The sequence below is a fragment of the Leopardus geoffroyi genome, chromosome B1, assembly GCF_018350155.1.
Source record: "Leopardus geoffroyi isolate Oge1 chromosome B1, O.geoffroyi_Oge1_pat1.0, whole genome shotgun sequence".
Classification (NCBI taxonomy): Eukaryota; Metazoa; Chordata; class Mammalia; order Carnivora; family Felidae; genus Leopardus; species Leopardus geoffroyi.
Window position 1 is genome coordinate 175407402 of NC_059327.1, and position 15572 is coordinate 175422973.

The following is a 15572-nucleotide window of genomic DNA, read 5'->3' on the forward strand; positions in this document are numbered from 1 at the left end:
TGGAGAGGTTCCGCCCATTTGACAGGAACCCCTCTATCAGCGCGCGGAGAAACCGACTGGCCAGCAGGGGCCGGGAAGGGTCACCCGCGTCTCCCCCCCACCCCCCGGGGAGGGTACTGCCCTCGCCGATCTTCGCTCCCGGACGCGCCCTCGCAGCTTTCCCAGCCCCGCCGGCCCGGGAGCCTCGCGGCCAAGGTGCGCCAGGTGGCGAGGGTGCCAGGCGCGGCCTGGCCTCGGCGGACTGAGTCAGCCGCCCAGCTATGCTGCGGAACCAGGGCTGCCGGCTCGACCGCCCCCGCCGCTGAGCGCCGGCTGCCCCCGCGCGGGGCGCCGGCTCCCCGCCCCCGCGGGCCGAGAGGAAGCAGCAGAGGCGCGGCGCGCGAGAGCACCTGGGCGGGCGCCGGGCGGCGGCCGCAGCGCTTCCGGAGCTGCGCGCGGGCTCGCGTTCCCCGCGCTCCCCGCCTCCAGGTGCGGCGGCCGCGGCGCGCCAGCCCGTGTGACAGCGCCGCCCGCGCGGCCGCCGCCCGGCAGCAGACGCGGTGCGGGCAGCCGGCGGGGACCGGGGAGGCGGAGGAGGCCCCGCTCCTGGGACCGACGGCTGAGGACCGAGCGAACCGGGCGGGCAGAGACGCCGGCGCCGAGGCTTCACCGTCCGCCTCGCTTTCCCAGCTGGGCTGCCCGCGCGCGAGGCGAGTACCGGGGGCCGCGGGTGGGCTGGGCGGGGCGGGGGGCAGGGGGGGACCGTCTCAGGCTGGGCTGCGGCTTTTCGGCACTTTCCGGGTAAATTCCCAGAGCGCTAAGTGTTCGCCTCTGGTTTCTGCCCCTTGGATTTCGCTCCCGCGTGTGGGCGTCTAAAAGGAAACCAGAAGCGGGTAAGTGATACAAAAACTCCTTGCTAACGTGATTTGGTCCGGGCGGGTGAGAATCTGCACCGACAACTAGACTCCTCCTTCGGCACCCCGCACCCCGAAATAAAAAGAAGCTGTCCTTTAGCGAGTTTCAGGCACCAAGTTATTTACTCGGTAGAGATAATGAGTTTGCGCGGATCTCTGCGCTTCCCCCGCACCCTGCTGGTTATACACTTTGAGACGACCGGCTTGTTAATTAACTTTAATCACAGTCATTTGGCCTCCACCTACCTGAACCCAACACCGTACACCCGGACCTGTCGGCAGTCAGTTTACTAGATTGATCTTTCATTTTAGTTTGGAGACAAGTCTCTTGGGAGAATGGGTGAGCCATCTCATTTAGTAAAAAGTAAGTTCGCCCGGGCTTGTTTTCTTAAACACTTTCCTCACCTCCTTTTGGCGATCTGGAGTTCTTTTGATTTGAGGGAATGCTTTGTGAAATGATGTTGTGAACTTTATCCTTTGATAATTAGAGGAAAAATAGAAGCAAGTTTGTGTAGAATCATGACATTTTTTGGCTTTTGCGGGTTTGTGTAGTGATAGGAACAATTTTTTTTTTTTTTTTCAAGGTTGCCCTTGAAATAGGCCGCTCAGTGGAATATAGCCTTCTGGTTAAAAAAAAGAAAAAAAAAAGTATCGAGAAGGAAACTATTTTTAAAAGTACATTTAATCGGATGTCACTGTGATTACCAATAATAGTATTGTACTTACAAGCTCAGTATTGATTTCCCCCGCACTTAAGCACTCTACACCCACATGAGTTGGTGGAACTTTGCCCATAAGTAATTGGAAGATGAAGTTAGGGCTGTTTTAAAAAAGGAAGCTAACTTTTTTTAAGGGAAAAAGAATCCTGTAAACTTGTAGTTATGACTTTCATGCACTTACAAGAGAAATGTTGAGGGAAAATTCTCATGACATTACACTGTTTAACAATGTTTAAAAAAGAAAGAAAAGTAAAATGGGTCATGGAACTAAGCTGGAACCTAGAGTGGAAGTGTTTGCTTCCCTGGCCCCTTTTTAAACGCATTTTTTAACAGATACACATTCAAAGTGGGTCTTAACACCAAGAGTATTTTATATATATTTGGTTTGTTAGTACTCAAAGATTTATTTAAATTAAAATGCACCTAGGGGGTAAGTCAGTTGACTTGTTAAAACTTATTTACATGGGCATGTATGTGTTTGTATTTTTTCTGTCTTCTGTAAACCTGTCAGATTTTATAGTGGTTGCCAAGAAAGGAAACCTGATAGTGTGTGTGTAAAATATGTATTTTGCTGTTGGTGTATTTAAAGATAAATTCTTAATCATCTGATATTACTACACGTTTCTAGCAGTTTAAGACCCAAATATTCAATTAATCCTTTTCAACTCAACTATAGATAGTTACTCTAAGTACAGGAATCAGATTACAATGAATTGCAATTTTCTTGGAAATGTTTACATTAATACTATGAAACTATGAAGTTTTAAAAACCCTAGGACTCAGGGTTATAGATTTCATGATATCCAAGACTTTTTTTTTTTTTTTAATACCCCACCTTCCTGTAACTTTGAGAAAGTTTGCTGAAAGATGTTATGAAATTGCCAAGTATTATGATGGTCGTTGCTTTCATAGCTTTCTTTTAATATGTTTTTTTTCTCATTTATTTATAGACTCATTTATTGGATCCAGTGTTGGCACTTGCTAAGTTGAGGGCTTTTTGGAATTCTCTGTAAAATATTAATTATGTAGGGAACTTTTTATTAATGTTGGAAATATTTCTTAGCTTTGACCAAACGTGAATTGATGAGAGATTAGAGGCTATGAGATGTCCTTTTAATCCTTTCTGTGAAGTCTTGGATCCCTCTAGTTTGTTATTTTAGGTTTTTTTTTTTTTTAATTGGCCAGATTAAGCCAATGGTGATGGCTAAGCCATTTTACTCACTTTGTTGAAGTCAATTGTATTCTATTTATAAGGTCATTCCTAGTATAAGAATAAGCATATATCTTTACCCATACTATGAGGAAACAAAGGAATCCTGATCTGGGTTGGAATAGTCATTTTGAGCCGTTTCAGAGGTAAAAAACTACCAGTGAAGAGGTGGGAAGAATTATTTTCCTATCTTATTCCATTTGTATGCAGAGTAGATGGGTAGGTGAGGGGATACTCAGGGAAGGACTAATAAGATGGTGAATATGCCCTCATGGTTCTTACAAAAATGGGACTCATAAAAGGACTATACAGGTTATATTACATAGCTTTAGGAAACAGAAACATCGTTAATCAATTTGAAGTTGGAGAGATGATCAGGGAAGAGCAGAAGAGAAGTGGGATCTGCATGCTGATTATAAAGTGTCTTGGGCTCCTGGGGGGTGGGGATGGTAACAGTCATTGCCGAGTCTCTTTCCTAGTATCTTGATAAAGTTCAGAATGCTTAGCCTGCTATTCAAGGTCATAGCCAACTCCAGCTTCCTTTTCTGGCATCACCTTTTTTATTACTTCTTGAACTTTAGGTCCAGCTGTTCTCATCTCCTTGCTGTTATAACCTGAAGACCTCTCCCTCCGTGCCCCCTTTATGGCATATCTTCTGCTTCAGATAGTGCTGTCTCCATCCCCATTTCTTCCTACTTGAGATTCCCCTCTTAGCCCCTTCACTGATCACTCCTTCCTCAGAGCTGTGAATGGCTGCATATTTCACTTGCCTTCCTGGAATTAATTTGAGATTTTTAGAGTTCCCTAGCACTCATGAAAGATGATGGTTCTACTTCTCTATGTAATTAATAGAAAAGCAATATTTAAAATGTAAACCATGTGAAAGTCAAAGTCACAAAATTAGATTTTTTTATTATTATTTATGCACTTTTTGGGGGGTACCTCAGCATTCCATTTTCGATATTTCTTCTTTACTGACACTTACCAGAGTGGTAAAGTAATGATTGTATGTGTGCTATTTTATTTTGTTTAGTTCTGTCTAATCATAAGACTTTTAAACTCTTTGAGAGAAGACATTGTATCTTCACTTTCTTTATGGCACTTAATGCTGCTCGCAAATGGGAGAATGGTTGCTGTAATCTTGAACTGCAAATATTTCCCACTATTATTAGTCTTGGAGACAGTAGTTAGTTTTCCTCAAATATTTATTGAATGAATAAATGTAAATAAATGAGTCAGTAAGTTGGAAGACATTTGCTGAGATATCCTCTCTTCTTAAGAAAAAGAGACTTTAACAGTAAGGGAACCAATAGGAGTGAGCTCCCAAATTCAGCTGGAAAAGAGGTCAGGGGACTATTTATAAATGCAGAGAGAAGAGACGTTCACAGTAGGCTATTTTGAAACATCTGGTTGTTAGTTTAACAATGCAACTCAAATTCAGAGCAATGGTGGGGTTTAAGTTTATACTAAAAATTTAGAATTAACATATGTATGATAAAGTACACATAGCATAAGCGTAAATTTTTAAAAATCTTTCTATTGATCTGTAATATCCTACTAGTTTTGACCTGACTAAATTAAAACAATGCTCAGGGCAGCATGAAATGGAACAGAATCCTGAAGAATATGTGCCCATGTTCTTATCAAGAGATCGAAGTGGTCTCATTCTTCTTTCAGCTAAATGTCGCTGGTTGTAGAGGGGTAGCAGGGAGCTGGCACTGGGCAGAAGCCGGTGCCCAGCTAGGGGCACACAGGTAGGGCTCCTCCGCCATGATGCAGGCTTTGGCTTACTGCTTTTCACCGTCCCCACTTCTGCTCTTGTACGAACTCAGCACAATGAAACCTTTCTGGTTGTTGAAGAATTATGGCTCTCCTTTAAAGATCTGTGAATTAGAACTGACGACAAGTTTCAGACATTAGCCAGTTAAAATCTAGGTGGATAGCTTGAAAGAGAAAGACTGAAACCAAGAACATTATCAAGTACATAACTATTGAGATTATTACTGAAAACACCTAAACCTAGGTATTATGGAACCTATTGGTAACTTCTTGTGATAAGGAAGTGAACTATCACTTCTAGCCTTCACTGAATGTGGAAATGGATCCTAAGTTCTAGATTTTGAAAGAGTTGTACTTTTGAGATTGCACAGTAAATCAAATAATCAAAATGCAACTTACACAATTCTTTCTCCTTGATCCAAGCTGCAGAATGCTTTTGCCCAAGCTCTGGCTATTTTCAGCTCAAACCTCAGTTACTTTCCATCCAGCAGACACTAATGAAATGTTTATTGCTTGCCAGGGACTGTTACAAGATCTTTATGCGTAGTTACTCATTTCATCCTCAAAACAGCTCTGTGAGGTAGGCACTATTGTCCTGACGGTGGTGAGGCTCAGAAAAATAAAGGAACTTCCCTACGGTCTTGGCAGCTCGTGCATGGCGGAGCTGGGATCACTGGTGATCCCTGTGCTGTGTCCTCTGTTCCCTGTACGCCCTGTACCACTGCCTGGTGGAAGAGGGGATGGAATAGGTAGGGAAAGCTCATGGATGTGGTGGTAGATAGTGTAAGACCTGAACTGGCCTCTAAAGGAAAGAAAAGAGCTCTAAATGTGTACAGGGAATTCAGTTTGAATAAAAGGAAGCTGGCCCAAACCTTCTAGTCTGTCTCCCTAGCTCCTTATTGTGGTAAAAACAAAATAAAACATGCAGCATAAAATTTGCCATCTTTACTATTTCACAGGGTATAGTTGGGTAGTAAGTAGACCTACGTTGTGAAGTAGACTTCCAGAACTTTTTCATCTTGTAGAACTGAAACTGCACACCCACGAGACACCCGCCCCCCCTCTGCCGGCCCTTTCTACGAATTGGAGTACTTTAGATACCTCATAGAGGTGGAATCATGCAGTATCTGTCTTTTTTGTGACTGCCTTATTTCACTCAGCAAAAAGTCGTCAAGGTTTGTCCATATTATAGCACATTGCAGAATTTCCTTCCTTTTGAAGGCTTCATAGTATTCAGTTGTATGTGTACTCTACATGTGCTTATCCATCAGGGAACATTTGGGTTGCTTCCACTCCTTATCTCCTTTGGCATCACATTTAAAGTTAAACCTTTAAAACTAGTCTAATACCTTCTGGGACAGTACTTCAGTACTTTCTATTCTAGTCAAGCTGCATTTTTGTTTTTGTCCACCATTGACTGTTCTCGTGGGTGGTGACTACTTACTTTGGCTATATTTGATTATCTGATTTTGGCGTCCTACTGTTTTATTATATAGCGCCACAGTGGCTGTCTTTCTGCAATGATAGATGCAAAATAAGTTTTAATAAGCAATTTTATGTTACTTTTGCCTCACATAGTAATTTCAAAGACCTTTTCCCCTAATTTGTCACTTTGTCTTAAATCCCACACAAGTAGAAGTGAATGAATGTAGTCTTTCTTTTTTAGCTACTTTCATGGACACATATACCCACAATCAAACTGAAAAGGTATATAAGACTTGAGCTTGCAAGCCATGCTGTTTTGAAACAGAATTTCCGTAGTGACCATAGGTGCTTATGCATAGGAGAGTCAAAGGAGGGGAAAAAAATATGAAGTGCTTGATACCACTCTTTTGTTAAATCCATTTTCTAGCTCTTAGGGGGCATCATGGTTAAGAGCACAGGTTGTAGAGTCGGACCCGGAGAATTCTGGAATTTATTCACTCTTTATCTGTGCTGTGGCTTTGGGTGTGGGGCTTTCCTCCCAAGGCAGTTGTGAGGGTTAGTTGTAGATCCTAAGTAGATGGTGTGTAAACATCCGCAAATATTGGCCATTATTATTAGCAGTATAAACCTGAGGGAGAATGAAAGACAATGGCTGTGTTTGATGTGTGGGGAGTAGTAGCCTTCAAGGCAGAGAACGTGTCAGTGAAGGTCAGGGCCTGCGGGTGACCACAATCCAGACAGATGGCCAGGTTGAGGGAGCTAGGCTTCCTGTGTGGGATTTAATGGGGGTAGTGTTGCCACAAGCTAAGATATGTGAACGGGTGGTAGGGGAGTGGGGTGCTGAATGACCGATTTGATAGTATTTTGGCAGCTAAGCACTCAGGCTGGAAAAACAAGTTAGGATTCTTGACTCCTGACCCTTTGCAGTCTCTTCTGTACCATGGGATGGAGTAATGTGACAACAAGCATGTTTTCTCTAAAGTACTTCCTCTTCTGCATGGTTGTGGGGACCAAAGTGGAATATATCATCTTTATGAATCCTTGGAGTGAATATCTCAGTATTAAACAGGAGTTTGCTTGATATGCAAACACCATGGTACATATTTCTTATGATTGTAGTGTGTACTGAGGCACAGGTAGAATTCAGTTAAGACCTGTGTCCCACACTAACTTGTTCAGCATGATACCCATGTGGAACTCCCTTAAGGGATTAGCTGTTTCTCCGCAATACGTTTATTCTCAACTTGAAGTCAGGGACAGTTCTCTTATCATCTGTAGTGCCAGGCATCCTATGGGGGTAACTGATTAGTGGTAGAGATTTAGAAGAGCAAAAAGTATACATGAGGTTTCTACCTTGGGTATCATTTCAGGGTGTCATAAATCAACTTTACTATCAACTGGTGCCACTCAAACATCATGACAGGCAAAAGAATCTTTTTTCACACATTTGTGGGTTTCCCCCTGTGGGATAGTTTCACTCCTTTGGGAACCACTGTTCTGGAATACAGTAAACTCTCATTGTTCTTCAAATCAGTAAGATTCGTATTGATAACTTTGAAAAGTTTCATTATTCGTGTGGTAACCTAGTTTCTCTTTATTTGGTAGATATTTTCAGTCTTGTGATTCTGTGATTATTAAGCCTGTTTTGACACAGTTGCACTTTCTAAACATTCTAATGTTATGTTTCTGATTTTAAAAAGGTGAACTTTAAAGTTATGACAACATTCATTTATATGGTGCTTTTTTTCTCCCATAAGATATTAGAGTCAGGCAAGTACCAGCACTGAATACTTTAATGACTTCATGGATTCATGAAGTGACCCATGGTTTTCAATTTTTTTCTTTCTTTGCTCAGTTGGGGGGAGGGTATGACAAAGCTCCCCTGGTGGTGGGTGATGGGGAAGAGCTCACTGGGGGGTTTACCTTACTTGAGGCTTTAGGAGAGGGAAAGCTATTCCACAGGTGGTTTAGAATGCTTCCAGCTAACTTTCTACCCGCCCCGCGCCCCCCCCCCCCCCACGCCATTCCTATGGATTGGAGGATCCTGTATTTGAATCTTGTCTCTGTTTCTGACAAGTTTGGTGACCTATATAGACAAACGTTAAAACTGTATGTATTTTACACTTTCCATTTTATTTATTTTTTAATTTTATTTATTTGTTTTTGAGAGAGAGAGAAGGCAAAACAATGAGCAGAGGAGAGGCAGAGAGAGTGGGGGAATAGAGGATCCAAAGTAGGCTCTGTGCTGACATCAGAGAGCCCGATGTGGGGCTTGAACTCACGAACCATGAGATCATGACTTGAGCCAAAGTAGGAAGCTTAACTGCCTGAGCCACCCAGGCACCCCTATGCTTTCCATATTAAATACTCTCAAAGCTGTGAAAAAGTCTTTTTATTGAATACATGCTATGTGCCTGATGGTGTTCAAAGGCTAGTTCAGTGAACAGTACACAAGATCTCTGCCTTCTCTGTCCACAGATACCAGGTAGTAACAGAGCCATCAAATAGAGTAAGAGTAGGGAGTAGCAGAGGGAGAATAGGGAAGGCTTCTCTGAAGTGGCCACATTTGAGCAGAGACCAACCAAAGTGATGGAGGGAGCCATGAGTTGGGGAAGCAGATTTGAAAGAGATACAAGGGTGAGAAGTGAGCTCATGACGTGGGGATAAAACTGAGGCCAACTTGGTGGCAAATGAATGATGGAATGGACAGCCAGGGGATATGAAGTTGGAGAGTCTCACAGGGAGTGATGTGTTATGACTTTTGTTATAAAATGAATCTTTCTGACTGCTGTATGAGACTATACTGTGTGTGTACAGGAGGTGGGGGGGGGGCAGGACAGAATCAGGTCTATGAATCAGGAAGCGATTGTAGTGGTCTGAGATGGACAAGATAGTGGCCTGGACTAGGCTGTGAGCAGAGGCGGTGAGAAGTAGTTCATGCAGGACAGAGTTTTAAGGTTGAGCTCAATAAGATAATAACATAATGCATTATTAAGTGATCTCCAAGCCAGGCATGGGACGGGTAATTGTAAATGTTATTTCCCTTTTACTTCTTGAAAATTGGTCACGATAGGATGGGAAAATGTACAAGCACATGTGTAGTGCCAGCAATTTTGCATTCTCTAGACATGTAGTACATATACATCATGCACTGTGTTTCTAAATAAATAATTTGACTGGCATTTATTGGGCAACTTATATGGACTGGTCATCATTTTGGCAAAGTTATTTGTTTATTATGGGATAATAAAAAATAATTATAATGGCAAACACTTAACAGTCCTTGTGTGCAGTTAGTATTCTAAGTGCTTCACAACAGCCCTGTGAAATAAGGTCTTGTTACTCCTGTTTTCCTGATGAGGGTGAACTGAGGCCCAGAAAGGGTAAATGCTTGTCCAAGCTTATAGAACTAGTAAGTGGAAGAATTGGGATTTGACCAAGGCTGTTCAGCTCCCAAATCTTCGTTTTGTACTGGTAAACTATCCCACTACTGGAGGTTACTATGGAATAAGTGGAATATGATTTAATGCTCTAAGAAGTAAATGCTGTAGGAATACAGAGAAGAGAGTTTATTTCTTGTTCAGTAGAGACCTTGTGACAACATTTGAGCTAGACTTTAAATAATGGGAAAGGTTTTAGCTGTGGGGAGATAGTGATGACAGGCATGGAAATAAATATAGTGATGGAAGTATATGTCTACTAAGCACTTAACTTGTACTAAGCACTGTTTGACCACTTAATCTTGACCAGCACTGACATAGCTTTGAGTGTTTCCATTTTCCGGGTAAAGAAACAAACACACAGACATGCGCCGTATTTACACTGCTAGGAAGTGGAGGAGGTTGGGTTTGAGTTTGACACCAGATGGATGGGCAAGGGGTTGGGAGGGGTAATCTGTCCTTAGGGGAGGAAAGTGATGAGCTTAGGCTCAGGTGTGGTGGTGTAAAGTGTATTTGGGGAATGTGAAGAATTTAAAACTGTAAAATTTTGTTGCACATCCCTCTCATCCCAAGTACAAATTTCTGAGCCTGTTACCAGCCATCATTGCTGCACAGAAGATCCACAGACCAGTTCCTTGGAGAGCCACTGACCCAGAACACAGCATGCATGCCAGTGTGCCCAAGGGGAGGTCAAAGTGCAGAGGGCTTTGATCTCAGTTTAAGGGTGTGCACATCCATCTCTTTGCATCCGATGAGTGTATGGGCTAGAAGAAAGAAGGATCTGGAACACCCTTGAGTAGTCAGACAGTTAAAAAGCCTGGTGACTGAGGGATGGAGCTGTCAAAGTGTAGAAAGGATGGTAGGGCCTGTGGGAGGGAGCCTCTTTCACATCTTGAAAAGGAATTGAGTTCATGCTCAGCATGTTGAATGATGGCAGGGAGGTAGTTTTGAGTAGAACTTTTGGTGTATTCATCCTCGATTCAGCCGCCCAAGAACTGTTTGTGTATACTCCAAGGAAAGGCAAGGGCTTTGTGTAGAAAACGTACATGCAAACATACCATGAAACTAACAAAATGGGCCTCTCAAGTACTTCTTCTATGCCTACTATCTTCTATCACTTAAACAAGTTCCAAGCGCTTTGCAAAGTTCTAGGATCCTAGTTATAGATGTATATAAAGGAAGGAGGGATTCATTTAAGAGGTTAAGAGGTTGATAGGAAGCCTTCACAGAGAAGATAATACCTGCCTGCCTATTCAAATTCTTTTAAATCATGCATAGGATTGTGCAAAATGTTCAGATTTGCAAGCAGATGGTGCATATGCCAAAGGTATGGGGCTATTAAACAGTTTGTTGCCTTAAGAATGATAATTAACAATAATGAGCTAAACTGAGCAAGGGATGCTGGTAGAATGTTTGGCATGGTTGAAATTGCTGGAGCTAGTACATAGGAACACCTACCTTGCAGTAAATAATAGGAGGCATGGTATCTGGCACATAATTGATGTTTACATCAATAGTAGCTGCTATTATTGGTATTATTAGACTGAGACCAGACTGTGGTAGGGCACGGGAATAAGCTTAGACTTCATCCTGTTGAGGATGTGGAGGGACATGCTAAATTTGGAGTTTTCAATAGATCACTGATACATGAAGACCGGGCTGAGGGATTTGTTTAGAGACTGTCATAATCCAGGCAAGAGATATGAGTGTGTGAACCATGGTAAGGGCAGTGAGGACAGAGGAGAGTATTAGTCAGTTTGGGCTGCTGCAACAAAATACCACAGACTGTTTGGCTTAACAGAAACAGACGTTTATATTTTCGCAGCTCAGGAGTCGGGGAAGTCCAAGATCAAGGTGTTACCCAGTTTGGCAATAATCATTTCCATTTGTGATGTGCAAAAAAAAAAAAAAAAAAAAAAAAGATAATGTATTTATTTACAAAATAATTGTGTAGAGCAAGAGTAGTGTATCTGAGAATTAGTTTTGTATAAAGTGTTGAAGTTTAGCTTTCTACTTTTTTTTTTTTCCCTGACATTTTGTCATTTTGAATGTGGCAGAGGGATACCTTATTGTCAAAGTCATTTCCTGCCTCATATCTCTTGTTTGTATTTTTCTTTCTCTGCATCCACAGTGCTGTCTGAGGATAATACGTGCTTTCCCTTTTTTGTGTGTACGTGTGTGTCAGTGTTTGCCGATATTTTTAAATAGTGGAGACAATAGCTTTTGGCCTTTTGGCAGATAAGACATGCAGTGTCTGAGCGGTGTCTCTTGGAGAGTTATTTTGAAATGTGATTTTCAGAGACAGTGCATTAACACTTGTTCAGATAAATTGACCTAGATTGGGTGAGTCTCATTTTACTATTTCAGCATATGTTATTCATGTTCTCTACTTTTTTTTCTTTTTGTGGAAGCATAATATACAGGAGTGTGCACATATCCTACATTTTCACAAACTGAACACAGTCACAGAAACAGCACCTAGATAAATGGACTTAAAAAAATTTAATGATGTTGTTTGGGAGTAAAATGAACCTATGTACATCTGCTATGTAGAAAGGGAAATGTGACCTTTAGACTTTTTCCCCCCCTTTCATATTATTTCCTGTTACTTAATGTATTTACATATTATTCAGGCAGTTTTATCTTGTATATCAATATTGTGCATACAATGCTACTGCATTTTTCGAATGAAAATTATTAACCTGAGAAATGTATTCTAACTGTGCTTTTTAAGAGTGTCTTTGCAGAAATGTATTAAAGGGTAGGGCTGTTCATATCTAGTTACTGTTAAGAAAAATTTTCTAAAATTTGGAAATCAAAAAGGACATGTATAGCATGTTCTTTCAATGCATTGTGTGGGGGTATTGTTTAACAGGCCCACCCTAGGGGTATTTATTTCTAATTTTGTGCTCTACTTTCTATGTGCTGTTTGATTAGAGCCCTGAACTGGGAAGTTATCTGTTAGCTTATAGATTTTTGTCTGGTAGAGAGATAACCCCAAAGGTTATGGTTTTATTGCCCTGTAGGACATTAACCAGTTTTTTAAATCTAACCTACTAATCTTAGTCTTAACATGAAAAAAAAAAAAAAAAAAAGTCTTTTCTGTCTAAACCTATTGCACAAATGTTCCTGGAAACAGTCTTACCATCTTTCTGGTTCCTTCATTAATGGGTTGAATAAATTATTTGACACATGTTCATTTTATATTTGTGGGAAAGTTGTTTTTTACCTTTTTGAAAATCATCATTTGATCCCACCATGGCATTTCTGCCTTGTATCCTCACACTTTACCTAGGAATTGACTCTCTGGGGCATGCAGAGTAATGGCAAAGATTCTAAACTCTGAGTGAGCGAAAGTGATTATCCTCGTTTCTATTGTGTTTCTCCAGAGAAAGTTTATCATGTCAGACTAGGTTTTCATAACTAAAATATCCTAGTCCATTAATATTCTTTTCTTTTTCAGGCTTAAGCACATAAAACATTCACTGTGAAGGAAATAACATTTTGAGACATTTCTCTGTTGCAAGTGATAGAGGAAAAACCAATACAGAAGTGGACTTTCCTGTGTGTATCTCCTTGTACTGCTTTTGATAACTCAGCTTAGTAATGAAGCCACCATTATGTCCTCAGTCAGTGAAGTAAATGTTGATATCAGAGATTTCCTAATGAGCATTAATTTGGAGCAGTATCTCCTACGCTTCCGCGAGTTTGGTTTTGATACTGTGAAGGACTGTGCGGCAGTCAATGACAGCGTGCTGCACAAAATTGGAATATCACCTACAGGACACCGGAGGAGGATACTGAAACAGTTGCAGATAATCTTGTCAAAAATGCAAGATATTCCAATATATGCAAATGTTCATAAAACAAAGAAGGACGATGAGACTTCAAAGATTCCCCATGCTCCATTCTCTGATGGGAGTAACTCCGTAGATCTTTCAGATGCAGGTGGTATTCAGGCACCTAGCCCAATGCAGTGGGAGACTGTTACCAAAACTCTTGATCAAAATGATGTTAGTGTAGAAAATAGCCAGTCTCTTAAATCAGATGATAAGCTTTCTCTTCCTAAACACAACTTTCCCCTTCCAGAAGAAGAACCACACCCGAGTTTGAATTCTTTTCAGCATACTTTATTTGGTAGTGAAAATATTAAAGGAGAATCTTTGATTACAGAGATAACTATGGATTGCACAATCGAAGAGCAACAAACAAACAGAGCTGATTTGATCTCAGAAAATGTGAGCCAGCTTCCTGATGTAGACTCTGAATGCCTTTCTTCCCTCCGCCCGTCAGTATCAGAGGCAAATTCTGGAAGTGGAACTAATGGTTTATTAGAAAGATCACTGCCATCCCCATTCTTTCAATTTCAAGGAGAGATGGTTGTAAATGATTTGTATGTTCCATCGTCACCAATCCTAGCACCCATGAGAAGCCGTAGCAAGCTGGTTTCAAGACCATCTAGATCTTTTCTGCTAAGACATCGTCCTGTACCAGAGATTCCAGGGTCTACAAAAGGAATTTCAGGGAGGTAAGAATTTTTATGATGAGCCCTAAGTATTCAATTTGAGTGAATTTAGTTGCTTGTAATGCATATTTTTAGGATTGGTAATTTGACGTCTATTAATTTGCCTATTCAATGAACCTTTTTTTTCTTCTAAAATGAGAACATGTCATTTCTTTTGTACACTGTTTCCCAGAGTCTATTTCTAACTTATAACTGCCTGGGACTCTTTAGTTTTCTTCCATTTAAATGGGGAAAAGTCCCTTCCTCTAATTTTACCTGGCAGTTCCTTCCCATGCCTGCCTTCACACCTGGTTTTAAATTCTTCCATGAGGGCAATTCTTATATTTGAATTGTTGACTCTGTCTCCTGACTGGATTATTTGTCCTTCAGCGGCAGCCATGTTTCTTTTTTTTGTTTTTTTGTTTTTTTAACATTTATTCATTTTTTTGAGAGAGAGAGAGAGACAGAGTGTGAGAGGGGGAGGGGCAGAGAGAGAGAGGGAGCCACAGAATCCAAAGCAGGCTCCAGGTTCTGAGCTGTCAGCACAGAGCCCACCTTGGGTCTGGAACCCACGAACCGCGAGATCATGACCTGAGCCGAAGTCAGATGCTTAACTGACTGAGCCACTCAGTTGCCCCAGGGGCCATGTTTCTAACGTTTGTATCTCTACTGCTTGACACAATGCATTGGCATGAATTAGTAATTCAAGATACATGTAGGGAGCACCAGCTTGGTTCTGGTCACTGTGCTCGGTGGGGAGGTAGAGAGGAACGAAGGTGCTTGAAGTGTAGCGTAGGAGACAGATGGTAACAGTACAGTGTGAAATCCGGTTCACTGGAACCGGAATTCTAAAGAGGGGCCCACCAGCATTGCATGTTGGGTGTTAGTACTTTGAGGTAACTGCGGAGGCTAAGCGCTGACTTAACAGCAGAGAGAACTTTCGTCCCTTTCTCAGGGTTACACCTAAAATAGTTGTGGTTTTCTCCAGGGTTGTGGTGGGATGTTTTTCTTTTTTTTTTTCTTTTTCTTTCTTTTTTTTTTTTTTCTTCATTAAAAGCTAACACTTGTCTCTTTGCTGGGAGTCATGAGGTTGTTCGACTGTTAACTGCTGTGGTACTAGATGTAATTATGGATTTCCTGCACAGGCTCTAGGCTAGCATTTCTGCAATACCCTCCTTCCCTGCTTGTTTCCACTCTACCCCTACTGCTGGTACTGTTGCCTGTGGGCATCTTTGGTAATTACAGTGCAAAATCCTGGTTGTATTTGCAGGAGAAAATGCAGAAGTTTAGTATTTGCCAAAGAAAATGTGGCAATTTACAGGACTGTTGATTTAAGAACCTCTCATTAGAGCATAAACTCTTTGAGGGAAGAGATCCTGTGTACTTTGTCTCTTGGCATCCCTCGCGCCAACAGCAAAGTCTAGTCTTGCCTTGGGAATCAGTAGTAATAGTGTCCTTCATTAAACATCCTAGGAGCCAGTTTGTTTTATAATTTCCTGTGGGTTATCTAAATCTCTCAGTGGCACTGGAGGTATTATTCCTACATTTTCTTAGGTAATTGAGCCCTAGTTTGATTTTGACAGGATCACATGAGTGGTAAAC

General features: G+C 41.6%; 1 protein-coding gene across 5 annotated transcripts in view; it reads left to right on the forward strand.

Moving 5' to 3' along the window:
• The first annotated feature begins 751 nt into the window (after window positions 1–751).
• The window catches only part of ARAP2 (ArfGAP with RhoGAP domain, ankyrin repeat and PH domain 2), a 189326-nt gene continuing 174505 nt past the window's right edge, over window positions 752–15572 (forward strand). For 2 of the 5 annotated variants that reach the window (XM_045474300.1, XM_045474301.1), the window contains exons 1-2: window positions 927–1257; window positions 12930–13994. In XM_045474300.1, coding sequence (XP_045330256.1) covers window positions 13087–13994 — 908 coding nt within the window. In that variant the 5' untranslated portion in view covers window positions 927–1257; window positions 12930–13086. Of the gene's footprint in view, window positions 873–926; window positions 1258–12929; window positions 13995–15572 lie in introns of those variants that run through there. The other 3 variants (XM_045474296.1, XM_045474299.1, XM_045474298.1) reach the window with 2 other exon arrangements.